Raw genomic sequence first — 27,999 nt, forward strand, 5'->3', positions numbered from 1 at the left:
CGGCGCGGCGAGGCTGCGGGCGCGGCCGGGGCGGGGGCCGCCGGGCCCGGCCAATCCGCGGGCGCTGACGCGGGGGGCGGCTCCGCGGCGCTGCTTATCTGCCGGCCGGGGCGCGGGGCGCGGGCTGCGGCCGCTGCGCTTCGGGGTCGGCCGCTGCACCTGCCCGACCCCCACGGCCCTCGCGGACTCGCGCCTCCGGGCCCCGCCGCCAGCCCCGCGCGCCCCGAGGAGCTGCCGCCGCGCCCCGGTCGGGATGGGCCGCGGCCTCGGGCCCCTGCGCGCCCTGTGAACCGGGCCGAGGCCGCCGCGCCCCGGCCGCCAGCCCAGCTCGCGGCCGCGGGGACCGGCTCGGACATGGCCCGGAGCGCGGGCGCGCTGCCCGCCGGCGCCCTGCGCCCGGCCGCGGCCCGGGAACGGCCCAGCGCCTGATGGACCTTGACCCGCGCCGCGGCGCCGCGTCCGTGCCGAGCCGCGACTAGCCGGGCGGGGACGCGCCGCGGGCGCGCCGGGCCGGGCCCTGCTGCCATGAAGATGGTTCTGGTGCGGCGGTTCCGCGTGCTCATCCTCATGGTGTTCCTGGTGGCCTGCGCGCTGCACATTGTGCTAGATCTGCTGCCCAAGCTGGAGCGGCGCGCGGCCCCGCCCTCGGGGGACCCCGGCTGCTCCTGCACGCGGCCTGCGGGGGGCCGCCCCGCCGAGACCCCCGCGGCGGCGTCCGACACCGGCGACTCGGGCTGGCCCAAGAAGCACACGCTGCGCATCCTACAGGACTTCAGCTCCGACCCTGCCTCCAACCTCACGTCCCACTCTCTGGAGAAGCTGCCCCCCGGGACTGACGCTGCCGAGGGCCCCGGAGCCCCTAGACCCCGCCACCCGGTGCACAGGCCGCTTCTGCGGGCGCCCGGGCTGGGGCGGCTCCCGCAGCCCCCCGAGCCCCGCGGGGGCGGCTCCCTCCTGGCCCGGCTCTTTGAGCACCCCCTGTACCAGGTGGCAGTTCCCCCCATAACGGAGGATGATGTCCTGTTCGACGTGAATAGCACTCTCAGGGTCCTCCCCAAGGTGGCTATGGACAGCCCAGACTGGTGAGTGAGGCACTGGGTGTGTCTGCTTCTCCGCAGGGCTTCTGCAGCCAGGTGTCCCCAGGGAGAGGTGGACAGGGAACCCTCCCGAGGCAGCTCCTGGGGCTGTGCAAGGAGCAGCAGCCAAGCTGGGGCCTGAGTCCGGGTGAGTGAAAGCCTGGGCTGGAGGGTGAACGAGCCACCAACTCCTCCCTGGACACCTGCTGGCCCCCAGCTTTCAGACACGTGGTGACTGGTCAGAGGTAGCAGGAGGTTGGGTGAGCCTGGAAGTCAGCTGGTGGGAGCAAGGTTGGCAGCCGTTGTGCTGGCCCCCCGAGAGCAGGCTCTGCCAGCCAGGGGTCAGGGGCGGTGCTCTGGGAACAGCACAACTGTGATGGGACAACGGCTCCCTCGAGGTGAGCAGTGCCTCCCCCTCCTCCCCCATCAGCCCTCCCGCATCTACCATCAACAGAGCAGATGCTGCGGCCCAGACTGGTGACTTATTAACCAGCCCGGCCAGAGTCAGTCACTCCCGGCACAAGGTTACCCGAGCAACCAAGGGAGGCCAGGTTTCTGGAACACGTGGAAAATCCCTTCTCTCCCGAAATTTGACCAGCCGTGTTTCCTGCCTAAACAGTGCCAGGCTGCGTGGCCTTGCCTTTGTCTGCCAGCCCGGTTCAAGGGGACACACGGGAGCCTGAGAAGGAGGGATGCTTCTGGGTGGGTGACCAAGTCAGAGTCTGCAGTCAGCGGCTACCAGTCTGCAGTTGGAGTCTACCCCGGCGGCTGCACGCCATCCTTGTCCCCGGGAGGGAGCGCACACCGTCAGCTGGAGCTGAGGCAAGCCCCTGTCCTCCCTCCAGGGCAGGAGCCCAGGCAGCGTGGGCGGGGGCCTCTGGCCTCCATTAGGGCCTAGACTAGAAGGACTGCCCGCCTCTCCTTTCTGCTCTCTCCCCACCCAAGGCTGCCCTCATTAAAATCAAATTTAGCTCTTGCATCATCCCTGTCCCTGGGTGTTGGAACCATAGCTGGGAGCAGGAGCAGGTCTGGCGATGGGGCGTGTCTGGGATCTGCAGTGGCTCTGTGGTCAGAGGTGGGCTCACTGCTCTGTTCTAGAAAGAGCTGATCTCCCCGCCCCCCACCCCAGTCTGGGTGCCGGGCAGACGGCATCACCTGCTGAGTGCTGGTTTGATCTTGCCTTAGTTATAGTGCCGTGCAGGTCTCCTGGGCTGAGTAGGAATTGCGGGCTGGAGAGGTGTCATCAGCTCATGGCCGCCTGGGGAAGGGCAGAGCCAGCAGTGCTGTCTGAGCTCAGGTACCCGCAGAGACCCCGTGTTGTTCGGGTCTGGAGGTCAGGCCTGGACCCACCTTCCGAGTCCCAGGAGTCTGGTCCTGCAGCTGGTCCTGCTTGCTGAGTCTGGGGCATCTCTGTCTCTGTAGGCCTCACGATGGGACCGAGGATGAGGGGCTTCTACCCACCCGGGGGGTGGCAGAGGATGCCTACCCGAACTGGCTCAAGTTCCACGTGGGTATCAACCGCTACGAGCTGTACTCGAGGCACAACCCAGCCATCGGTGCACTGCTGCGGGACCTGGGCGCCCAGAGGATCACCAGTGTCGGTAGGTGCCCACTGAGACTGCTGGCCACCTGGGAGTCACCTCCCCGTGCTTCCTGCCCCAAGCCACCCACCGGAGGGACTGTCTCAGAGAGTGCAGTCTAGGCCTCAGGAAAGGGGCTGCCCGGGGCTGCAGCGGAGGCACAGAGGGCAAGGGGCCACTTTGAGGCCATCCCTGCAAGACCCAAGTGAGTGGCTATGACCAGCGCTTCCCGCAGGCCAGGCCCTGTGCCCAGTATCCACTTGAGGTGATATCTGTCTTCTTTGGGATCTCGGGTGTGAGACTTCTGAGCAGCTGTGGGATGCCTCTGTTCTTAGACAGTCTCCTCATCACCCGGCCACAGGGAGGAGCTTCCACCCAGCAGCTCTGCAGGGAGCAAGGCCCTGAGCCAGGATCTGCCAAGTGTCCCTGAGTAGCACTGAAACCAGCCCTCAGGACCCCTGACATGGGGCTCTGCCAGGCCCCCGCCGGTCGTGGGAGTCAGCCCTTGGCATGTCGCCATGCACACATTGACAGTGGCCTATGGGACAGGCTGGGTGTACTCTGCTTGTGTCTGCCTCTCCACCTCACCCCACCCATTGCTCTGAGGCTTAGTCCCATGCTATGTGTCCAGTAGACAGACAGACAGACAGACAGACAGACAGACAGACACACACACACACACACACACACACACACACACACACGCACACACGCACACACACACAGTTTCCTTCACCGAGAGTCAGGCTATAGAACTTCCTGGTGTTCCCCTAAACCCCTTTGCCTTCTGCATAGTGTCTCGGTCCCCTCCACACTGGGGCCCCTTGGGGGGGGGGCGGTGCTGGAGAGTGGGACAGCCTGGGGGACAGCCAGGAACACTGCCTATACTGTTCAGAGAGAAGTGCCTCCATCAGGACAGGAGGGTCTGGCCAGGGGCTTCCTGGGGAGATGGGGGCAGTGTCTGAGTGGAGAAGGCGTGTGGGGCACTCACCCTGCACAGACATGCCCTGCTGCACCCGTGTGAGCACATGTGCACGTCTCCACAGACAGACTCAGGAACATCCCCCGGGATGAGAAGAGAATGAGGAAACCTTTAAACTGTCCCCAGACCCATACCATGGGTCTGACAGCCGGTCACTGCTCTGCTGTGAGGATACAGGGCCTGGGGTGCAGGCCGGGCCTTGGGGACTCCGCTTGCCTGCCACCAGTGGCAAGTGTCCTCCAACTCCTGCTGGCCAAGGTGCAGTGTGCAGGGCCCAGGAGTGACCACAGGGAGGCTGGGCCCTCCCTTCACACAGCCCTGTGCCCTCTCTCCCAATCCCCAAGGCCCAGCCATGACTGAGCAGAGCATGAAGCCATGGCTGTGACTAGAGGACAACACTAAGGGCTAGAGCGAGTGCCTGGCCCCGCCTCCCAATGGCACCAGTGTGCCTCTGGGCCCCAGCATTACTGGGGAGACCTAATCGAGCCCCCAAAGCCTGTGGCTAGGAGCACCCCTTCCCACCCCAGTCTGTGGCCTGACCTGTTCCTGCCATGCATCCCCGGTTCTATCTGAGCAGCTACAGCCCCTGCCCCCACCTGCCCTTGTCTCCTTGTCCCCACCAGTCCTGTCCCTGCTCTGGAGATCAGGCACCCCAGGGGACAGGCTAGGTCATAGCCCTTGTGTCAGTGCCCAGAAGCCCCTGGATGGTTGGTGGGTGGGACCAGGTGTCTCCACTGGTGAAACAGTGGCTAGCCAGGGCTTGCTCCTTTGCAATGCATGGAGGTCCACACTCATGTGGAATATGGGGGTGGTTTTTAATCCAACCTCTAAAATCCTGCTTGCGAGTATAAAGTGCAAACGTAGCTTATTCGGCAGTGAAGCCTGACTCCACATGAGCCAACGGTGGCCACACCTCAGCTGTCAAGGCTGTTCAGAATCCCCTTTTCTTGCCGATAGGTCCTCTGTGGAACAGGTGTGTGTCATGATGGGTCTGCCCCAACCAGGCAGGGTGTTACATAATGGGGTACAGACACTTCACTCCACTCTACACCTCAGTTGTCAAAAGCCCCAAATAATTTGCCTCCAGGGACTTTGAAGAACGTGGACCTGTCAGGAACTGCCCTGCTCTGGGGAGAGAGAGCAGGGCAGTTCCTGTCTCTGCAGAAAAGTCTGAGGGTTGCACCTGGGGGCAGACCAGAGGTTCCTTGCCCAGGGAGCCAGTACTGGACAGTGGAAGTCACTCTCCCGCAACTGCCCTGAGCCTGAAGATGCCCGCCTGCCGTGAAACCACTTTGGTGAAATGGCCCCTCTCCTGGAGCCTCAGACTGTCCAGCACAGCGTGCCGAGTCCTGCCTCCAGGTGTGCAGTGTATAATCCAGCTCCAGGTGTGCAGCAAACAGAGCTGGCCCTGCGGGAGGCTGCAAATATCCCCAGAGGGATGCATGTCTTCTAGGACGTCTGTCCCATTTGGGTTGGAGACCCAGCTCTGAGCCCTGGCTTCCCAGAGCCTCGGGAGGGCAGGTCTGGAAGCCGAGCCTTAGCAGCTGCTGGTGCAGCGGTGGCCAGAGCAGGTACCATGGCCCCAGGTGGGACCCAGATACCCAAGGCCACTGAGGTGACAGTGTGCCCTGGAAGTCCCACAGTGCATTCAGCACTGTTGCCAGCGTGTTGCCAGCAGTCACAGAAGGTACACACGCAGGCCGTACCCTTGCTCTGCTCAGAGCTGTCCTTGGGCTCAGTGGGCGCCGCAGTCTCGGCATCGTGCAGTTCAGGAGCGCCCAGGGCTGGGCAGAGAGCCTTTTTGTGGGGACCCGCGCTCTCCTGCTCTGCTCAGAGCCTCAGTCTAGGTTAGGAGCCTGTGGCCTGTGACGATACACTCAGAGCCTGGCTCCTGCTGAGGCGCCTTGGAAGAGGCTTTGTCCCGCCTGCTCCATTCCGCTCGGATCGGGTGCGCTTGCCCAGTGCCTGCGCTTGCAAGGTCAACTCGTGCACACCTGCAAATGCGGAAAGGGCTGGCATGGCCCCCGGGCCTGTGCTGGAAGGTGCTGGAAGGGGGAGCAGACACGATGGGAGAGAGGGCTAACGGGGCACAGTTTCTGGTCAAGTCGCTGCAAAATGATTCCAGGTGGAAGTTCTGCCCACTCAACTCCTCACTTCGTGGCCCGAGACCCATGGCCACAGGCTTCCAAGAGCAAAAGGTCAGTGGCTGGGGCAGTGCCACAGGGCAGCCCTGCTGCTGAGGGGAAGACAGCTCCACGGAACAGCAGCTCAGGCCAGAAGGGACTGGGTCCCTGCCTGGCACTGTGACCTGCAGAGAATGAGGCAGACACCCAAGGCCCCACTGTGGGGAGGACCCAGGAGGAGGACAGAGACCCTCAAGGGAGAGCCGAATGACAGGTGGCCAAGGTGGCCTTGGGCTGAGCCCCACCACATGCTTTCTGGCATCTGAAGGGGCTCCCCTCAAAGTTTCACACCAAGATAGCTTTCCTGCACCCGCGCCCTCTGCCCAGCAGCCCAGAGCCCTCAAACGCAGGAACTGGAACCTTCCACGACCTGCGGTGCAGAGCTGTGCCATGAGCTGAAGGAGGTGTCCTGAAGCCGGTCCCCAAGACCCCTCAGGCCCAGAGTGCCAGCTCAGCCTGCTTAGTCCGCTCCAGCCCCCACACTGAAGAGGGTGCCCGAGGTCCCAGGTCCCCAGGGCCACGGCTGGACACCCCTTTCTGACATGGCCATGGCCCTCAGTCCCCACAGACAGGACGGGGACGTGGCTGGGCCCCAGGGCGATTTGGTGAACACGCCCTGGTGGCAGCTGGAAAGGCAGCAGGAGCACTCACGGGTCTGGTGTTCTGGGGATGTCGCTGGTGCCACACAAGGGCCATGTCAGAGGCCCCTTATGGGTCTGGGACAGAGGAGGGGTCTGGGGCGGGAGGGATCTGGGGCAGGGGGTATCTGGGGTGTAGCAGGGGCTTGGCGGCCAGTAACCCTGTGCCTCTCCCCGATACCTCTCCCCACTCCGCACCTCCACCTACCCCATCCCTCCCCTGCGCCTTTTCCCCCTACAGCCATGAAGTCAGGGGGGACGCAGCTCAAGCTCATCATGACATTCCAGAATTTCGGGCAAGCGCTGTTCAAACCCATGAAGTAAGTGCAGTGCAGGTCGGGGCGGGGCTCTGAGGGTCTCTTCTGGCGGGAAATGCTTTGCTTCCCCAGATGGATTTGGGGTGAGCTCCCGGTACTCTTTCTCCGTGTGTTTGCTTTTGCTTTAGGGCCACACCTGGTGGTGCTCAGGACTGACTCCTGGCTCTGCACTCAGGGATTCCTCCTGGAGGCTTGGGGGGGCCACGTGGGGTGGAGGGATCGAGCGTGGGTTGGCTGTAAGGAGAATGCCTTCCCTGCTTTCCTGTCGCTCACCAGTCTGGTCCGAACTGCTGGAGCAGAGGGGCTGTTTCCAGTGAGGCTCAGGATGCCTCCCAGCATGGCCACACCTGGCACCATGTGCTCCGGGCACGACAAGGTGTGGCCTTAGTGTCCCTCAGCATGTCTGCTTCTGAGCAACAGGAGGGCAGAGGTCTGGGCTGTGCTGGGAAATGTGCAGGGTCCCCGTTACTTTGTGACTGAGGAAAGTAGGTGCCAGTCAGTTTTGCACAACCCTCAGCCTTCAGGAGATGCTTCAGGAAGTTGAAGTCAACAGGTTCTACACAACAGGAGGCTGTGAGCTGTGGGTTCCTCTTGGAACACTCTGGAAGGTGTGAGTTTGTGGATGTGACTCCTCATGGAATATTCTGGAGGATATGAAGGTGGGGGTGGCCTTGTGCCCTGGCTGCCGCTGTGGCTCTGGTTTATGGCCACATTGGAAGTGGAGCCTAGATGAGTGTTTTTTGTCGAAGTTGGCTCCTCTGGGAGCACCTCAAGGGATGTGACTGAGACTGGTGGGGGGTAGGGTGGGTCCCTGGTGTTCCCTGGAAGTGACCCCTGAAAGCTTGGTGGTCAGCTTCCACAGGCTCATGGTCCCACATGGCCTCATTTCAGGCTTAGCTGGAGTCTTATCAAAGTATCATCATGTCACAGCCCATTTCCCCGCTCTCCCTGCAGCCTGTGTTCATCTTTGGTTGGGTTGGTCAGAAGCTCCTGTGGCCTCAGGCAGGGCTGTCTTCTTCCAGGTTCAGGCTCTTATAGAGCTGTGCATTGTTGTTCTTCGCAGTGAGCGTCCACCCGCCCATCTTGGGCCCTCTCAGCCTGGACAGTGTCGCAGGCTTCCTGATATATCTGAGCCTTCACGTGACGGGGTCCCAGGACACCCTCCAGTAGCTGGCCTCACCCTCCCGGGATGGAAGCCCACAGTTCCCTCCCTCTGTGGTCACTGCACAGGGCCAGAGCACTGAGGCTGGGACCCCTTCCACTGTGCCCTCCAGGTGCCAGTTCCGGGTGAGGGTTTAGGGTTCCCCCTTCTTTCTCTGGTGGCAGGGGTGGAGTGCTGGGCAGGTGAGGTGCTGAGTGCTGGGTTTCTCCGCAGCTGCAGCCTCCCAGCTACCGGCTCCCTCTTTCCCTGCAGCCTTGCCCCCTGCCCAGACTGCCTGCTGGGGCATAGAGGCGGCTCCCAGACATGGACCTTGTGCCTCCCACCCTTCCTGGCTGCTTACTGTCCTCCTCAGGGACATGCCTCACAGGTCGCTGCCGTTTTCCAGTCAGGTTACTCGTCATCCACCAGGGAGTTGTGAGAGCTCTTTATGCATCTTAGATAAAGAGCTGGTCACACATGGTCTCTCAACCAGAGGCTGAGTGTCGGGTCCTGAGTATCTGCTGCTTGTTATTGCTACGCCAGTGGCATTTATGTGTTCCTGTTGAGTTTGTGTGAGTGCCAGGTAAGTGGGGTGCAGGGCCTGAGTTAGGGACGCCACTGCCTCACTCAGTTCCCAGCTTCTCACTAAGTTTCCAGCCTCTGTGCAGGGCACTGAGGGGAGAGTGCGGGGCCCTCCCAGCTGTGACCATGTGGGCGCCCACAGGAGATGGGATGTCCACTCCGGGAGGAAGCTTGGGGCTGGAACCTGGCAGACACCCCCCCTCCCGCCCTGAATGCAGCCATTGTGACAGAAGTTGACCCGATTCCTTGGGGAAAACTCCCTTGAGTCTGGCTCAGCCCCCGCCGCCGTCTGCATCTGGTCTCAGGGGCTCTTTCAGCTTCTGGCATCCTTAAAATTTTTAAGCAGGGCCAGAGCAGTACAGAAGATAGGGTACTTGCCTTGCAAATGGCCAATCCGGGTTTGATTGGGGGACATCGCATATGGTTCCCCGAGCACTATCAGGAGTGATTTCTGAGTGCATTGCTGGGTGTGACCCAAAAAGAAAAAAAAATTTTTTTTGAGCTATGCCTGACAGTGGGCTGGAGGGATAGCATAGCAGGCAGGGCATTTGCTTTGCATGCGGCCGACCCAGGTTCAATTCCTCCGTCCCTCTCGGAGAGCCCGGCAAGCTACCAAGAGTATCCTGCCCGCACGGCAGAGCCTGGCAAGCTACCTGTGGTGTATTCAATATGCCAAAAACAGTAACAACAAGTCTCACAATGAAGACGTTACTGGTGCCCTCTCGAGCAAATCAATGATCAACGGGATGACAGTGATACAGTAATGCCGGGCAGTGCTCAGAGTTTACTCCTGGCTCTGTGTTCTGGGATCACTCCTGGCAGAGCTTGGGGCACCATATGGGGTGTGGGGGATCAAAACTAAGTCACTTGCATGCAAAGCCAGCGCCTCACCCCTTTGCTGCCCCTCACAGCCATTCTCACAGTGGTTCCATACTGCCTGGGCACAGGGCCAAGCTGCCTAGAATGTGACATTCTGCCTCCATGCTGGAGAGACGGTGAGAGGGAGGGTGAACTGTGGCTCCGGAGCACCATTTACTGGGACCGGCCGCTGGGCGTGCGGGGGTGAGTGTGGGACCCACCCAGTTAGGAGAGTTCCCAGGGGCAGAGGCCACACCGCAAGGGGCCACATTATGTGAGGGGGGTGGGAGAGGGGCGAGGGCTTCGGCCAGGTGGGACAGAGATCCAGAGCGGGGCCCCTCATGGCACAGCCCTGGGGCTGCACCTGGGGTGAGCCAGACCTGGTGCCAGGGGAGCTGGGCAGCCGGAGGGGCAGGGCCTGGGACTCAGAGGGCATCTGGGTCTGGAGAATGGTCTTCCTCCAGGCACACGGCAAGCCCTGCTGCAGAGGTGGGTGCTTCCACAGGCAGCACCCAAGGGTGGGAGGGTGCAGGGAAAGAACCAGAGGCAGCCATGGGACTGATGGCAGAGAGAGCAGGACACTGGGGATGCCGTCGGGCACGTGTGGGCACCAGAGCGGGATATGTGTGCGTGCTGACAGGGAAGACCAGTTGACCTGCGGACGAGCTGCAGCGTTCTGGTCTTCCTGTGTAAGAACACCCCACCCCACCCCGCAGTGCCGTGCCCCAGAACCTGTCCCGCCTTCCCCTGCTGCTGGATGAGCACGGGCCTAGCAGGTCTCTGCACAGGAAGTTGTCAGTGCGTCCCAGTCCCAGACATAGTTTATTTTTGTTATCGGTTTCCTCCAGGGAGGAGGAACCTGAGGCAGAAGCTCAATCGTGAACAGGGGATGGGCTGCAGGTCAGGCGAAGGCCAGGCTCTGGGACTGAGTTCAGGCGCGGGGCGTCTGCTGAGCCAGGCTGGTGCGCAGAGCAAGTCACTCAGGGCCATACGCTCCCCACGGAGGGTCCCCGATGCTGCTGTGTGGTGAGGCCCCCCTCCTCCTTTCGGCGCTGTCTTCACAGGGTTCCTCCTGCATGTCCAGCTGCTGGGATGGAGCCCGTTAGCCTGGGTTCTGTGGGCCACCAGGCATCACCGCTCACCATGCAGAGAACAAAGCAGGCGCTTGCATGTGCGCCTGTGGCAGAGAATCCACCGAGAGGCTCAGGGAAGGGCTCTGTGGCTAGACCTCACTTGTGAATGCAGGGGCCGGGCCCCACCCTGCTGGGTAGAGCGGGCAGCCAGGCCTGGTGTACAAGAAGCAGGATTCAAACCAGAGCAGTGTCCAGCAGTGTCCCCAGATCCCCGAAGGCCCAGCCCAGCATCTCCCACCAAGCTCAGGGCCTTGGGGTGGCGCCCTCCAGAGGTGGCGAGGATGGTGGGGAGCTTTGCACCCCTTCCCTTGGACCCTCCGGCTAGCTGACCTGTCGTTTGCAGGCCCCACCTTAGGCCTCCAAGGACCAGCATAGGGTCTCTGGGCTGGGAGTATGGTCTTGGGGGAGTGACCAGCACACAGGCCTATGCAGACTGTCCCCCACACAGGTGCTCCAGGGGGCTGGCTGCAGTGTCCTCGATGGGGAGGCCGCCCAGGTGTGTATATGGGCAGCTTCCCCAGGTGGCCTGGACTTGGGAGGTAGCTGTGTCTGAGCAACTGCCTGAAGTGCCCACTCCTGCGTGGGTCCAGACATGATGCCAGCATCAGTGGGGCTCTCAGAGACATGCTCCAGAGGGATGGTGGGCTGACGTCACTGCAGGCCTCACCCCTCCGTTCCAGAGCATCCTCCAGCCGAAACCTGGTATTAAGCAGCTTAATTTATCTCTGTAATGACAAGGCAGCTGTTTTCTGCTGGGTGCATGAGGTAACTCACATCACCCAGGACAGAAAGGCCACGTGCTGGGGAGTTTGGGTCCCACATGCTGGACCGGGTTTGGGCTGACCTTTCTTTGGCAACCCCTATTCCCACCCTCTATGCCCCTGTCAGGTCTTGGGGCTGGGACCCTCATCAATGGTGTGGCGGTCTGCATCTGCTAGTGGGGGCCTGGTGTGCCAGGCCACTGGGAGCAGGAGGGCCCTTGTGAGAGCCTGTGCCTCGGCATTGGGGCTAGACCTCATTCTTGGGTGTGTTTGTTCGGTTTCATGGGAACAAAGCCTTGAACTGAGGTCCCCACTGGGCTGCTGTTCCCACTGCCTGGAGAGCCCAGACACCTCCTGTGCTTGGCACTGAGGGCATCTGGTGTCCTCCTGGGGGCCTTATCAACCACCTGTCTTCTTACCCTAAGGGTCACGACCCCTGTGCAGTCACGTAACTGAATGTGACAGTCACAGAAACTTTGGCAGCAGTGAAAGTTTCTGTACAGCTGTGGATCCAAGTCCAGCCACAGCGTGAATCATGGGTTCATTTTTGGTTTGGGGCCATACCTGGCGGTGCTCAGGGCTTGCTCCTGGCACTGCACTCAGGGGTCACTCTTGGTAGTGCTTGGGGGATCCTATGGAATGCTGGGGATGGAACCCGGATTAGCTGTGTGCAAGGCACCTGCCCTCCCAGCTGTGCTGTCGCTCCAGCCCTCGGGTTCCTGGTGGTGCTCGCCGTCGCCCTCATGTTTTCTTGCCACACCACACACAGTAGGGCCCTGGTGAAGCACTTTAGGACATGCTCTATTGGGGTGTGGGTGTTTGATCAGCTACGAAGAAGGGAGCTGGTGGTGAAGTGTAGGTCTCAAGAACGGCCCCAGACAACTTCTTAGGGTTTAGCGGGCTAAGACTCAAGGTGTGGGTTGCTTGGTGTTCCCTGGAGGTCTGTCCAGGGCTGCTTTCTAGGGGCCTGTAGGAGGAGGCATGTCCTGCTCAGGGCAACCAGTGAGGGAGCAGGGGGGTGCAGATGAGGCAGAAGCAGTGGTGGCAAGAAAGAAAATATTGAATAATAAAGATGCTCAGACTCAGAGTTGAAAAGTAGAAAAGTTTATTGGAAAATAGAAGCTTCCAAGCGGGAGGAACTCAGTACAGGACTGAGTTAACTATGACTCTTTTTGTGGGATTTTTATAAGAAAACCAGGTCTTTGTGTTTCAGGGAATGCAGGGAAGTTAAAGATAAGGGTTTTCCTGTAGACCCTTTAAAATTGGGCTTTTGGCAAATGTTACAGAGGATTTAAGCATCTAACAGATCCTTGTCTGCCCATTTGCCTTATGTGTTTATTTCCCATTTTCTTGGCCTCCCTCTGTGAGCCTAAACTCTGGGGATGAATTTTATGATGGACAGCAGTTAATTTCCTCTTTATTAGAAAAAGCCCAGGAATTTGCAGGAAGTAAAAAAAACTGCTCACAGGAGCTGGCAAGTGTAAACCGAGGCTTCCTCCTTCATTTCCCCACTCAGAGATGAAGCCCTGACAGGAGTCAAGAAATGGGACGGTGAGTCTACCTGGCTCCTTCCTGCTGACTTTCAGGTTGTTGTCCAGGGGCCCCACTGCAGTCAGGGTATCTCAGGAGGGGACTCCTGGGGGCCTGTGACACCACAGCTCAGTCACCTGCAGCCACGGTTCCACACTGATGCATAGTTGGATGGACTCAAGCCACGAGGAAACAGACCTGGTATGAGGTTTTAAGGCTATGACAGGCAGAGGTCCACCAAGGGACAGAGAAGGGCAGACACAAGTGAGCCAAGACCACCTATTTTCCATAAAAGCAACACCTGAGAACCCAATTCCCAATATTGAAGGTCATGTTTGTAGATCAAAAATAGATCTGGATCTATCTAGACTTATTCACAAAAACAGTGATCCCTTGCGAGCATGGTACACACATCATGGGCTGAAATGACTTCATGTCTTGGGGTAAGTATAATATTTGGAGGTCAAAAGCGAATTACGTCCCCAGTTTAGTGGGTCCTTTTTAGAGCATGGCACTGAAACACAGCCATTAAAATAGGGAAAGGATGCCGTGATGGTCATCTCCTGGGGTTCAGTCAGACATAGTTTCTGGCTGAGCCTAAGTCATCCAGATTATTAAGCATTACCCAGGCAACCTTGTGACATTTCATACTGATGATTTCCTTCTTTTTTTCCTTTTTTCTCTTTGGGTCACACCCAGCAATGCACAGGGGTCACTCCTGGCTTTGCACTCAGGAATTACCCCTGGCGGTGCTCAAAGGGACCATATGGGATGCTGGGAATCGAACCCGAGTCAGCCATGTGCAAGGCAAATGCTCTCCCCTCAGTGCTATCGCTCCAGCCCCCTGATATTTCCTTCTTCAGAGTCATGTTTTGAGCTTGGCCTGGCTGCTCATGTTGCTTAGAGAATGGTACAAGAACATTAGAAAAAAATGGGACACAGGCAAGAGACTGAATGTTATTAGAGATTATTCTTGTACTTTTGAGGGGGTAAAAAGTACCCCCTTTCTGGTAAAGCAATTAGAGATTAACAAGACCCCAATTAAAATAATTTTGAATAGAGCCAAATTTCCTAAGCCAAACCCATTGCCGCCTTTAAAGGGTGTGGTGGATCTTACTCTGGCTTCTTTTTTTCATTTTTTATTTTTTGGCTCTTATTGGGGTCACATCCAGTGGTGATGTTCCTAGCTCTGCACTCAGGAATTATTCCTGCCAGTGCTCGGGGGGCCATATGGGATGCCAGGGATCAAGCCCGGGTCTGTTGCGTGCAAGGCAAACTCCTTCCCCGATGTGCTATGTGACTCCAGCCCTTTGCTCTGGTTTCTAACTGGAGTTTTATTATCCTTCCATGAAACAAGAATTTGGTTTTTATCCCAAAACCATGTCCCTGAAGTGAAACATGACTTTCTCTCTACCTGTATAATTAACACAGCAGATCATTTCTCTTTAATAAAAGTGGCTGTTATTTTGCATTGGCGCAGTAAGACCTGGGATAGTAACTTTTTTTTTTTTTTTGCTTTTTGGGCACACCTGGCGATGCTCAGGGGTTACTCCTGGCTTTGCACTCAGGAATCACTCCTGGCAGTGCTCAGGAGATCATGTGGGATGCTGGGAATCGAACCCGGGTCGGCCGCATGCAAGGCAAACGCCCTACCCGCTGTGCTATTGCTCCAGCCCCTAGGATAGTAACTTTTAACAATAGGTTTACTTAGATTAGAGCAAGGTGGTTTTCCCAGTGGTTTTCCAACTGCAGGCCTCAGGCCCATCAGTTTTAGTTTGACTAACCCCAAAGGGTCCTTCTTCTAGGTGTAGGCGGAACCATATGGTTCCACTTCCGATATTAGTGTCTGTCTCTTTAGGATCTTGCCCTTATACCAATGTGCTTTTTTGAGCTCTTGGGCTCTCCCGTGTTGTAGCCAAGGTGGCCAGGTAGCCTGCCTGGGGTCCATCTGAGGTCCTCGGTGGAACCCACATTTGGGGGTGTTAGGACTTAAGGGCAATCTTAGAGCAACTGAAGCTTAAGTCAAGCCAGTATGACAAATATTCAGGGTTCTGTAAGACCACCCTTGGGGTTCAGAGCTCTCCACTTGAGGTTTTAAAGTATACAAGTGGCTATTTTGGCTTTTTCTTTGGGGGGGGGTCACACCTGGCAATGCACAGGGGTTAATCCTGGCTCTGCACTCAGGAATTACCCCTGGCGGTGCTCAGGGGACCATATGGGATGCTGGGAATCGAACCCGGGTGGGCCACATGCAAGGCAAACGCCCTACCCGCTGTGCTATCGCTCCAGCCCCCACAAGTGGCTATTTTGTTACTCTGTTAAGATCTCCTATTTTACTAGATCTATGCAAAATGATATTGCCACAAAGTATTAAATATGTAAAAGGTATAAAGAAGAGAAAATCAAGCTGTCCACTCTTACCATAGTTGCTTACCCATTTGCTATAGGCCATAGATCAAAAGAAGTGCTGTTAAGGCTTAAAGAGGTAGAACGTAAAATTTAAACCAACAATATCATGCTTGTCTGGCTCATAGAATACCCACGTTACTCACATAATGCTGAGCATTTCTTTTTATGTGATGCTTCCCAATAAATACTAACTTAATGAACAAGTATTTATACTATCTCAATAATAACATGTACTGGGCAGGTTAGGGACACAGTCTGAAAAAAGCTACTTGCTCTCATTTCCCACATTCTTTATATTCAGGACCCACTAAAGCCAGAGGGGCTGTCCCTAGCCTCTTGAATGCTAAAGTGACCCACTTTTTTTTCTTCGGTGAGAAGCCCTGACGCTGGTCTGGAATTCCATCAGGAAAGCCTGATTTTTCTTTTTTCTTTTTGGGTCACACCCGGCGATGTGCAGGGGTTATTCCTGGCTCATGCACTTAGGAATTACTCCTGGCGGTGCTCGGGGAACCATATGGGATGCTGGGAATTGAACCCGGTTTGGCCACATGAAAGGAAAACGCCCTACCCACTGTGCTACTGCTCCAACCCTAAAGCCTGATATCTTTTAAACATTGGTAGGATAAAAGATTGGCAACCAATTTTGTAATTCTAGAAACCCATGTTTTAAACTAAACCATTACTCTTTGAACCTGTTTTTATGTACTATAATTATTTCACCTCATAAGATTTTCTAGGTCAGATATTCTAATAATCCAGTGCAGAAATAAAGCAGATATGTACATTTAGACATGCTAGCATAAGAAAACATTTGAACCATCAATTTTTATGAAACAAGAAAACTTTCTTTTTTTTTTTTTTTGCTTTTTGGGTCACACCCGATGATGCACAGGGGTCACTCCTGGCTCTGCACTCAGGAATTACCCCTGGCAGTGCTCAGGGGACCATATGGGATGCTGGGAATCGAACCCGGGTCGGTCGCATGCCCTCCCCGCTGTGCTCCAGCTCCGAAACAAGAAAACTTTCTTTGATTCAATTTTGATGACTTTTGTACCTCTGTTATTTGTAAAGCAGTCTAATATCATTAAAATTGGCTGTAGCCTGGAAGGTCTCACAGAGACCTTCAGTCTCACAGAGCCCTTAAGCTCAAGTTCTGCGGCCCTTTTGAGACAGTACAGGTTCTGAAGTTCAAGAGAATTTCAGCTGTTAGGATCCATTTATCGTTCTTCAATAAGAAATTTAGATTGAGAACTTCAATTTCTCTTTAGGCTCAACATTCTGCTTAGAAACCGTTCAGTTTATTCCTGATCTAATAGGTCCAAAAGCACCTAAACTTTTAAATTGTTGGATTGCATATCACTCTGAGTTTTTGCAATGATGAAGCTTCCCAGGTCTAAGGATTTCGACTTCTGATTTCAACCTGGCTCTAACATTCCAGACAGAGGAACTGACTACAGACAAAGGGGTGCAGGTGCCCCCCTTTGAGAGAGGAGAGCTGCTTTTGGGGGCTCTCCCCACTCCCAGTGGGGAAAATGCACGGGGCGTGGCAGGGGCTGTGAGTGAGGCCCTGCAGGCGCCTCTAGAGCATCAGGCTGTCTCACAGGAGGGGAACCAAAGTGTGCGACAGGGCCTCGGCCCCCCAGGGAGGCCCTCCCTCAAGGCAGGGAGGCCAGCAAACTCAGCTGCTTCACACCAGGTTGAGACTTGGCTGCTGGGCCACCTCAGAGGAGGACAGCACCAGACTTCTGCCGGGCTAGGACGGCCAGGCACAAACCCCAACCGCAGGGCCGAAATGACCTTGTGTCTGGGGTAACTTTCCATAGGGGATTCTCACCATTTGCTCACAGACTGGCCAAGTGGTCAGCGGTAACACTTCCTGTTCCTGCCACTGTCTCTGTCCAGAGCCTCTCTGTCCTCGGGAGTCTCAGGGCCAGGAATGCAGTCAGAGATTCTGGGGAAGACGATCCCCATCTCTAGAAATAAGGAGATTCCCAAGTGTCCCTGTGGGCCCTGTTCACTACCCAATGGGGGGAAGAGAGTGGCCCCTCCTTCTGCACCCAGGTTTGAACCTTGCAGCATGGATTCAAACGACCCTGTTGGGCTTAGCTGCCCCTTACTGATGAGGCCTTTCCCTGAATAAGTGCCTGTACCACAGCAAGGCCAAGCTGGAACCAGGAAAACCAGCAATAGAAATGTCATGGCGCTTCCCACTTGTGGGGACCCTGGCCAGGAAAGAAGGGCCTCTGCACTTTGGGCCTGAAATAACCCACTCTGGGTGGGCAAGCGAGCAGGGCGCTGAATATCAGCTCTGGGCCCTGTGCTGATATAAACAGGCACAACCCCCAAACTAGAGGGGGTGGTATACAGATGCTGGGAAGCTTCAGTCAGCTCACATGCCCTGCGCTCAAACAAAAGGTCTGTGAATTGCCTGGGGAGGAAGAAAGAGATTAAGGCAGCTGAATAAGAATGATCTAAAGCTGTGAGAGGGAGGTTAGAGTTCGACCTCACTAGCCCCAGTGGCAGTGGCTGGCTGGTGCTGTGGCACAAGAAGCCATCAGGCAAGTGCAGGCTATGCTGCTGTAGCACCCAGGCAGGACACTGGCCTCTGGGCCGTCTCCCAGTGAAAGCTTTTCCAGGGTCCCTTCTAGGGAAAATGCACAGGATTCTGCAGGGGGAAGGCCCGAGTCTAGAATCTAGGGGCAGAGAGACTTATGGGGGACTGGGAGATGTCTCTGGGCACCCAGATGTGAGCCTTTGTGAAGGTGACAGTGAGGCCTTCGCAGGCTGTTGACACTGCAGCTAGGGCTCGAGCTCCTCTCAGGCCACGGGGACAGAAGGAAGAGCCCTTTGGGGTTGCCAGAAAGAGCCCAACTCCCTCGACTGCAACATTCCACTCTCCAGGGGACAGTGGGGACCACAAAAAAGGGAAACCCGGCAGACTTTCCACCCACCTTAAGAACGGCTAGGGTTGCTAGTCACCTGCTGGTGGGTGGATGCCCACATTTTTTGATAGGGCTATGCAACTAGGTATCCGAAGCAAAGAAACAGGTAACAGAGGCCTCGCGTCCGGCACACTTACCAGTTTTCTGCTGGGAGTGTGATCCCAGACAAGCCCCCAAATGCTGCGGGTGAGGCAGACGCAGTGGCGGCAAGTCTGTTCGCAATTCCCAGGTTCTTCAATATTTTCAAGAATGAAAATATTGAAAATAAAGATGCTCAGACCTAGAGTTGGAAAGTAGAAGAGAAAAGGAGCTTCCTAAGGGGAGGAACTTGGTATAGGACTCAGTTTTAAAATTAAGGGGGTTTTGTGTAAGCCTTTTTAAAGGCTCTCTGATCAGCAGGATTTCTTATCAACTGACAAATGTTCCAGAGGATTCGAGGTTTGTCCTGTAGACCCGTTTAGGTGGAAGTTGGGATCTTTACATTTCTGGTCGGAGGAGGTAAGGGAGTTCTGGTGTGTCTTCTAGCCATTTGCCTCAGACGTCGTGTGCTCATGAGCCTGAGCGCCAGGGCAGAATGTTACGGCCTGGGGATGTTAAGACTGGGCCTTCTGGAGAAGTATGTGTTAAGTGGGTGGGGGTGACATGAAGCATCTGATGAGAACTGTGGCTTCTCTCTCACTGGCAAGGGGAAACTGAGGCTGCCTCCTTCAGGGCCGTCCATCTATATCCCACAGAACCACTTCCAACTGTGTTCCACCACAGTGGTCATCTCAGCTCCGTTTGGGCCTGTTCCTCCCAGGATTCCGCCAGGCATTCCCACCTACACAGGCTGGCCCAGGCGCTCTCACCTCACAGAGCCCCAGGGAGTGGTCAGGCCTGGCTTGTGGGTCTGTCTCCAGACCTGTGCTGCTGCTGTGTGGTCTGGGAACCCTCTGTGGGTGCTCGCCCCGGGGGGGCAAGGCCTCTTCCGCCCAAAGTGGACCCTCCCTCCCCTGCTACACGCCCACGGGAAGGGGCCCAGAACCAGGGGTGACCCTGCCAGGAAGCAGGAGCAAGGAGAGAACACAGGTGCCAGCCCAGGACTTTCCCCCAAGGCTCCTGCAGCCTGTGCTGGGGGAGGAGGTGCCACTGTCCTGCAGAGGTGTCAGGTCCATGTCCAGCCCTGACCATGCGCAGAGAGGGATGATGGCCTCCTACCCTGCTGGCCACCCCCACGCAGTGCCTTATGGGGCCCCTGGCCCAGGTTCCCCAGGCAGCCCACAGGGATCCTCATTATTTGGGGGTGGGGGGCATCCAGCCCCCTCAGAGTTCCCTAAGTGCCCAGTAGCCATGGAGCCCTCTCTGGATATAAAGTCAGAAACGGCCCTAAGGGCCTCCCAGCTGTGCAGCTAGGTCCCAGCTTTCGGACCCAGATAGGAACGGGCCCTCCCTCCTGAAAATAGCTCACACCTTCTGCTAGCTGGCCCAGCACAGCAGAGCCAGAGTGTCACTGGGTGTGGAACAAAGGACGCTCATCCTCTTCCCTGCACTTCCTGGCCCTGGGGCCAGGAGCAAACTCTGGTGGAGTCCCCAATGAGGTAAGGGTGAGGGAGCCAGGAAACGGGTCGGAGAGCGTCTGGAGAGGGGTCCAGGTGAGGAGGTAAGGAGCAAAGGCCGACAGGACTGCTAAGACCTCACCGTCGGGCAGCGGGAGACCAGTGTTTGTCCGGATGGTGCCCTGGGGATGGTGATCGTGGGGGAGGTGAGAAGGTGCTGGTGCCGGGGTTCTAGTTGTGGTGGCGATGATAGAGACTGAGCAGTGGTGGGAGACCAAGATCACAGGCGGACTTATGCTTTCTCTCTTTGTTTAACTCATCAATTTCACATCCATTCTTTTGTTTGCTGAAGGGCTGTGGAAGGAAGGCACTTGGCTAGCGAGCTCTGCCCCGGCCCGGCCAATAGGGAGCCACGCTCCTCCGGGAGTTGGAATTGGGACTGTCCGATTCTGGGGAGGCTGGAGTGAGCAGACGCAGAGGTGAGGAAGGACAGGAAGCATCTCCAGCCAGGAGATGGTGTGGGGAGCAGAGCTGGTTTGGCTCCAAGCCGAAGTTGCAGGAGGCACCGCTTGGGTGTGGACCCCGGGAGGAGGGTGAGTCTGGGGGTTCTGCTGGGACACAGGGGAGGGCTAGCACTTTTATTTGTTTGTTTTTGTCTTTTGGAGTCACACCTGACGATGCTCAGGGGTTACTCCTGGCTCTGCACTCAGGAATAACTCCTGGTGGTGCTCGGGGATCACATGGGATGCTGGGATGGAACCCGGTTCCCCCACGTGCAAGGCCAGCGCCCTCCTCACTGTATTACCACTGTGGCCCTAGGGCCAGCACTTTGAAGCAGAATCGGAGCCCACTGTCTGGGAAAGGCAGGCGGAGTGCAGAGGCCGTGCAAGGCTATTTGGGACAGCGCACCCTGGTCTGGTGGCCTGCCCAGGCCTAAACCCATCCACAGAAAGTGCAGAGGAGGCCCCTGGTGACTCCAGCACATCCGGGACCTGCCAAGACACCGCAAGCCACCTGAGATGTCCCGAGACAGCTCTCTACTCAGTGCAGATCCCTGGACGCCCCCTAGGTGTGGACCCTCACCAGGAGCAGACACAGGACGCCCCACCCTGAGTTAAGGTCTGGACATGGCCTGAGGGGCTTTATGTGGGGCCCCCCAGTGGTCTGTTCAGGGAATGGTGGAAAAAAATCCCTGTAGCCAATATTCTCCAGGAAATCATGTTTCATTCCATTACAGACTGAAAATAAGTGGTAGAATTTCATGTGGAAATGCCAGGGCAGAGAGTTGAGGGGAAGGCAGCCAAAATTCTGCAGGAAAAAAAAAATCTCACTTGCACTTTCCTCTCCTTTTCTCAGTTAGAAACTATTAAATCCCTTGGGGCTGGAGCGATAGCACAGCGGGTAGGGCGTTTGCCTTGCACGCGGCCAACCCGGGTTCGAATCCCAGCATCCCATATGGTCCCCTGAGCACCGCCAGGGGTAATTCCTGAGTGAAGAGCCAGGAGTAACCCCTGTGCATCGCCAGGTGTGACCCAAAAACCAAAAAAAAAAAAAAAAAAAAAAAAAAAAAAAAAAAAAAAAAAATAAATCCCAGCAGCACTGGTCCTGGAGGAGAAAAACTGCGTGACCCAGATCATACATATATGACCCAGCCAGGCTTATTCATGTATGACCCACATCAGGCATATACAACTCAGCCAGGTTCATTCATGTATGACCCATATCATGTATGCATGACCCAGCCAGGCTCATGTGTGAGCATACAGCTCATGTGTGTATGACCCAGCCAGGTTCATGGAGCATGTTGGTGTCAGAGAGTCTTGTCAGAGCTATTGGGGAAGCTCGGAGGCCCTTGAGGCCGGCGCTGATGTCAGCTAGAGCATGCTCCCGGGCTGGGGTAGCACCTGCCTTCAGTCCCAGCGGATCGTTCAGAGCAAGAAGGTTGTCCTCTGGGCTCCTGAGGGTCGTCCCAGGAATTGACAGTTGTCCTGGGGCCATGAAGGTCATCCTGAGAATGTGAGGGAGGGTCGTCCGAGGAGCAGCCCAGAAGAAGCCACAGAAGCACTGCGGCTCCCCAGGACACACACAGGGCTGCAGCGGGAGAGGGAATGAGAGGCTTTGGAGGCCCCAGGGGACCGAGCAGTGACCACAGGTGAGGCCTGCATTGCCCTCGGTGCCCTCGCAGCCTCGGGCTGAGAGAAGGGCCAAAAGGGGGGAGTAGTCAGGCAGCTGGGCACCCCGGTGCCAGCCCGCTGCCAGCCAGAGAGGCTGTGCTGGGGCTGAGCGTGTTCCCGCACACGTGGCGATCTTCCTCCTGTAGGCCAGCCTGGGGAAGTCGCAGCGTCTTGGCCTCCACATTGCTGCTCACATGGGCACCTTCGAGATGCGACTCAGCCCTGTGGCAGTCGCTGGCTCTCAGGAACACATGGGCAAGTTCTGTCCTCTGCTTTCTCTAGGCAGACTCGGGAGCAGGAGACACCCCCCGACTTCTTTTATTTCTCTGACTACGAGAGGCACAATGCAGAGATCGCTGCCTTCCACCTGGACAGGTGAGCCGTCGAGCCTGGCCCCTGGGTACAGAGCGAGCAGGTGGCACAGCTCACCCCAGTGAGGATGGGGTCCAGGCTCGTGGCCATGTGCTGTCCATCCCAAGGCCTCAGGCACAGCAATACCACTGGACAGAGGTTCCAGATTTTATGCTGAGAACTGCCATGGGGTGGGACGCAGCCCCCAGAAATTCAGGTCTTGGGGCAGCAGACTGAGCCCCTTAGGGCTATCAAGGGCTCCCAGGTGATGCGAGGACAGATGCCGGTGGTGGCCCGCTCAGGGCTGCTCACCTGGGGAGAGGTCTGGCTCTGGGTGGGTGTGGGGTCAGAGACATGGACCCGCCCCTGACCCTGGGGCCTCACACCTGATTTGACCATGATCACTGGCCTCCAACACAGCATCTAGCAATGGCACCCACGTCCCATGTCACAGTACTGTCCCAGTGCCCATGACCCCCCATAGTCACAGCACTGTCCCACCACCGGTGTCCTCTCATGTCACAGCAGTGGCCCAGCACCTATGTCCCTGTCAGGTCCATGCGCTGTCCCAGCACCCCTACCGCAGACAATAATTTGTGTTTTCAGGATTGTGGGTCTCACAGACACGTAGCCATCAGAAGGACCCTTTGTCGGACTCCCAAGTCTGAAAGGCCCATCACATTCCCATGGGTCACTAGTGGAGCCTGAACTGACAGGAGCTTGACCCTGAGGGTCTCTCCAGACCCCCTCACAGGGAACCTGGGAGTCCACATGCAGAGGCCAGCTGGGCAGGCCACCCATGGCAGCGTGAGACTGGCCACTCCCCTCACTGCAGCCCCTGCACAGCTGAGGGCCCCAGCCTGGGACTGTGGGACTGGTACCGGCCACCTCTGGGACAGACCAGCAGGACCCCCCCTCGTCTCCTGCCCCTCCTGCTAGGATCCTGGACTTCCGCCGGGTCCCTCCTGTGGCTGGCAGGATGGTCAACATGACGAAGGAGATCCGGGACGTCACAAGGGACAAGAAACTGTGGAGAACCTTCTTCATCTCCCCAGGTATGGGATCCCCATGGCCCGGACTCCCACACACACCGGGCAGCAGGGCACCTCTCCCAGGAGGCCTCCCCCAGCCCTGCAGCCATCCTTGGGGGCCGTGCATGCCATGCCACCCTCTCAGGGTCCAGACTGGCATCCAGAGTTTCACCATCCCAGCTGCCCAGGAAGGCCTCAGGGCCGACCAGACTCCCCACTTCCCAACTGCCAGGTGGCATGATTGGTCCTAGTGCACAGATGTGGAGAGGGGGCTGCCTTAAGACCCCGCCTGTCACCACTCAGCGGCACAGGGGCTGCCCTGGCATGGGGACCTAGTTTGGCTTCGATCCCTGCAGTCAGACACAACACAGACAGCATAGCTGGGCACAGGCAAGGCACACCTACCTGGAAGGGTCAGGGCACACTCACCTGGAGTGTCAGGGCACATTCACCTGGAGGGGTCAGGGCACACTCACCTGGAGCAGTCAGGGCACACTCACCTGGAGCAGTCAGGGCACACTCACCTGGAGCAGTCAGGGCACACTCACCTAGAGACAGTCAGGGCACACTCACCTGGACACAGGCCCAGTGTTGAGGTTCCGCCCTATTGCAGATGTCTCTCCTGATCTTATCTAGGACAGGACTCATCCCTTAGTGTTTCAACTGGTCAGTGAGGGACCCTCTCGTGACTTCCTCCCATAGGAAAGACCACCCCAAAGTGCAGCGCCATTGTGCTTTTCACAGACGCACATCCCCTCTCTGTCACATCTCCCTGGGAGGAGGCGGAGACTCCACGGTCAGCTCGGCTCCAGCCAGACTGAGTGACTCAGCCTCCAGCCGCCTCCAGGCCTGTACAGGGCCATGTCAGGGAGTGCTGGACACCTGCGGGTCTCTTGGACCCTGAGCTGTCAGGAAGGACCCGGATGCCCACTGTCATGGCTGCCTGGCTCCCAGGCCAGACACGCACCCACCATGTCGGACCCACAGGGCCAGCACTAAAGCCACTGTGCTTCCATCTTGGGTCTTTTCCCCGGTGCAGACCCCCTTCTCGCAGCTTCCTACGGGGAGGGCTGCCACCCACCCCCAGGGGCTAGAAGTGTCCAGGGGCTGGGAGGAGCCCCACTTGCTTCTGTTCTCTTAAAGACGACAGATTTCCAGGAGGCCCAGAGTGACTGTTTCCTGAGAGGGGCCGAGGGGCCTCATCTCGGAGGGGCCCCCTCAGTGCTGGCTCCTGATCCCTGCACGGCCCTCCTCACAATGCTGGGGTCACGGCTGTGGTCGATCCTGGAGGTGCCCCAGATTGTCACCCACACAGCTGGCTCACTGGGTGCTGCCCGTGCTTCAGACCCAAATCCAGCCCGTCTGCTCTCTGTCCGCTGGCTCCTCCTGCAGGTGTATGTGGTGTTTGCTCGTGTGTGTCACTGTGTACTTGTGTGTTTCCAGCTCTCTAGCCAGTCCCTGTGTGCCATGAGCTGACTTCACTCATGCCTTTGGGAGAGGCCATGCTGTGGCCACACCTTTGCCCAGAGCCCAGGGCACGAGGGTCACTGGCCTTGTCACTCTTTCCAGTGGGCACAAGGAGGCACCACTGTGGATCTGATTTGTGTTTCCTGCTGACCTTTGGTGTCGCCATGCCCTTGTCAGCCCCTTGTGTGTCTTCAGAGAAATACCTGCTCAGCTCCTTGTCTGTTGATGAATGTGGTTCTTTGTTACTGAGCTGGGATTGGCGTGCAGATGGTTCCCGCTCCTCCCTCCCTCCTGGGCAGGCTGTCACCGCTGCCATCCAGCATTCACAACTCCCCCCTGCCAAGGAAGCTGGAGCAGGTGCTACCTTGGGCCTGTCCTGGTACTGTGTTCTTGCGGGCTGCGGGGCTGGGGAGCAGGAGGGGGCCTGTCTGGAGCACCAGGGAAGACGTGGGGAGAGCCTGGCCTGGCCTGGGTCTGGGACAGGCGGGGTGAGCGGCCATCTGAGCCGCAGCACCCTCTCTCCCCAGCCAACAACATCTGCTTCTACGGGGAGTGTTCGTACTACTGCTCCACGGAGCACGCCCTCTGTGGGAAGCCCGACCAGATCGAGGGCTCGCTGGCCGCCTTCCTGCCAGACCTGTCAATAGCCAAGAGGAAGACCTGGCGCAACCCCTGGCGTCGCTCCTACCACAAGCGCAAGAAGGCAGAGTGAGTGGCGGCAGCCCGGACGGGGCTCCCTGAGCCACGTTGTGACAGGCGCAGACCTAGAGCATCTTGGCACAGGCTCAACTCCAGACCCCTGTGTCCCTGTGAGGCCCTTACCTGACCCCCATCACCTCTGGGCATGCCTCAGGCTCCAGCAGCCCTGCAGGCACTGAGTGAGCCCCCAAGTTCATCTTCCTCACTGCCACAAAGGGTGGTCCCCCACTCCCCCTCTGCCCCCCGCCCCCCCAGCACCAGATCAGACTCCTCACCCACCCCCAGGTGGGAAGTGGACCCCGACTACTGTCAGGAGGTGAAGCAGACGCCTCCGTACGACAGGACCCACCGCGTGCTGGACATCATGGACATGACCATCTTCGACTTCCTCATGGGTAGGTCCAGGCCAGACAACACAGGAATGGTCCCTTGCTGGGGGCTTGGGGGCCCCGCTGTGGCCCGGGCTGGAGGGGGGTGGCCAGGGTGCCCTGTAGTGGAGACAGACAGTCACTGTCTGGCCACTATGGCATCTCACAGGCAACATGGACCGGCACCATTACGAGACCTTTGAGAAGTTTGGGAACGAGACCTTCATCATCCACCTGGACAATGGCCGAGGGTGAGCCCCGGCGCCCCCAGTGCGTGGGAGAGGACATGGTCCCACGGGCCCTGCTCAGCCTGGGGCTGTGCTGGCTCCTGGTCCCAGTGGGAATGACAGCGCCAGGGACAAAGAGGTCTTGATGCCGCCACCACATTCGCCCAGAAACCCACAAGCAGCTCATCACTGCCTGAAGTGCATGGGGGCGTGGCGGGCAGGGCGAGGGGCACTGACCAGTACCGAAGGGGCCTGAGGGGCTCTGGGCTAAGACCCAGCACACTGCCAGAAGGTGGAGTAGAGAGAGACCACAGGCAGGTCCACCTGTGCCTGGACAATGGCCTGCCCTGCCCTTCCCTGGGGCAGCCTCTGTGGGCAGACTGGAGGCCTAGGTGGTGGGCAGCTACTGTGTGGGCAGTAGTGAGCCTGGGGTCAGTGTGGGCTCCATGTCAGCCTCAACCTCAGAGACACCCCCCATCCCCCGGCCCTCATCCCCAGCCCCTGGCCCCCCGGCCCTCATCCTGTCTCCAGTCCTCTTTCCCATCCCCAACCGCATGGAGCACCACAGTGCAGCCCACACACACCCCCTCTCACTGTGACCCTGGCTGGTATCTCTCTGCACAGGTTTGGGAAATATTCTCATGATGAGCTGTCCATCCTGGCGCCCCTCCAGCAGTGCTGCAGGTATGCCCGCCCCTGCACTGCCACCACATCTCTGGGGTCTGGACCCCCGGAGCCTCATACCACAGGACAGGGATGCCCACAGCCCCCACCCAGGCCCCGGCCTGTGGCTCCCAGGCTGGCCCAGCTCCCCTGCCCTGGGGCTGCCCAGGTCCCCTCCCGGCACAGGCCAGGGGGATCACTGGGTGTTGCGTCTCACAGTGCTCAGGTCCGCTGGCGACCGTCTCAGGGTGGGCTGGGCCCCAGCACTGACCCGGCCTCCATAGACCCCCGACTCACCATGCGGAGGGAGGCCCTGACTGTGCCTTCCCCGCATCTACCTGCAGGATCAGGAAGTCCACACACCTGCGGCTGCAGCTGCTGGCCAAGGAGGAGTACAAGCTGAGCCTGCTGATGGCCGAGTCCCTGCAGGAGGACCGTGTGGCCCCCATCCTGTACCGGCCCCACCTGGAGGCACTGGACCGTCGGCTCCGCATCGTGCTGCAGGTCATCCAGGACTGTGTGGAGAAGGATGGGCTGGGCAGTGTGGTGCAGGATGACCTGCGCCCCCAGCACAGTGCTCCCGCCCAGAGGTAGTGACCGCCCCACCGGCCTGCCCCCGTACGGGCTCAGCTACAGGGACGTGGCCACACCACATGCGGGGCGCCCATGGCGGAGGCTGGGGGCAGGCTGGTGGTCTTTGAGGCCAGAAGAGTCGGAGAGCACCGGTGCTTGGGTGGACAGCCTGGCTGTGGCTGAGGGGACGCCTTCACCCACTCTGCATCATTCACGGCAGGCACGTCGGGGAGGGGCCGCCCGCTGTGCCCCCTTTCCACTGAGGCCGGCAGGAGGCCTTTGATGGTGGGAGGCCCCAGGCCCCTGCAAAGGTCAGGACAGCATGAGTGGTGCGGTGCCCTGTGAGCAGCAGACGCCCCAGCAGTGCCAGAGACAGAATCGTCTGCAATGTGGTGACCGTGCAATAAAGATTCCGCAAGCTCATGTGGTTCCCTGGGTGGGGCCACCAGGGGCTTCGGGCAGAGGCCAGCAGAAGCAGGCAGGGTCCACGCCAAGCCCCAGACAGCCAGAGAGTGTGGGCAGACATGAGCCTGCAGCACGCCAGCTCATCCTCTGACGAGCAGACGGCCTCAGCTCTCCGGCCGCCGTGCCCCACCACCCTCAGACACAACCCACACCGCCGGCTCCCCCACACCCACCGAGCCCTGGGCCGGGCCACCCTGGGCAGCTGCTCTTCTCCGGGGCTCTCTGTCTGTGCATCTGACTATGTTTTTATGTCTCTTCACCCCCACGTCCTGTTCCACTGAGCGGCGGCCTGGAGCCCGGCAGGCTGGTCCTGC

The 27,999-nt window shown here is 58.3% G+C and overlaps 1 protein-coding gene across 1 annotated transcript; it reads left to right on the forward strand.

Annotated features, from left to right (window-relative positions):
• Nucleotides 1-367: 367 nt before the first annotated feature.
• Nucleotides 368-27,643, forward strand: FAM20C (FAM20C golgi associated secretory pathway kinase). The gene is made up of 10 exons (XM_004617268.2): nt 368-1,082; nt 2,499-2,677; nt 6,701-6,779; nt 22,124-22,216; nt 23,132-23,247; nt 25,218-25,398; nt 25,675-25,784; nt 25,927-26,008; nt 26,609-26,668; nt 26,992-27,643. Exons 1-10 carry the CDS (start codon nt 526-528, stop codon nt 27,239-27,241), a joined length of 1,707 nt encoding a protein of 568 aa, XP_004617325.1. The 5' UTR covers nt 368-525; the 3' UTR covers nt 27,242-27,643.
• The last annotated feature ends 356 nt before the right edge of the window (nt 27,644-27,999 follow it).

Source organism: Sorex araneus, chromosome 4, assembly GCF_027595985.1.
Source record: "Sorex araneus isolate mSorAra2 chromosome 4, mSorAra2.pri, whole genome shotgun sequence".
In the NCBI taxonomy this organism is placed as follows: domain Eukaryota; kingdom Metazoa; phylum Chordata; class Mammalia; order Eulipotyphla; family Soricidae; genus Sorex; species Sorex araneus.

Excerpts from the sequence above, each read along its gene's own strand:
- FAM20C (XM_004617268.2), top strand. The coding sequence starts at position 526 with ATGAAGATGGTTCTGGTGCGGCGGTTCCGCGTGCTCATCCTCATGGTG. Across the intron at positions 23,248-25,217 it reads AACCTTCTTCATCTCCCCAG|CCAACAACATCTGCTTCTAC; the intron begins GTATGGGATCCC and ends CTCTCTCCCCAG. Across the intron at positions 25,399-25,674 it reads CACAAGCGCAAGAAGGCAGA|GTGGGAAGTGGACCCCGACT; the intron begins GTGAGTGGCGGC and ends ACCCACCCCCAG.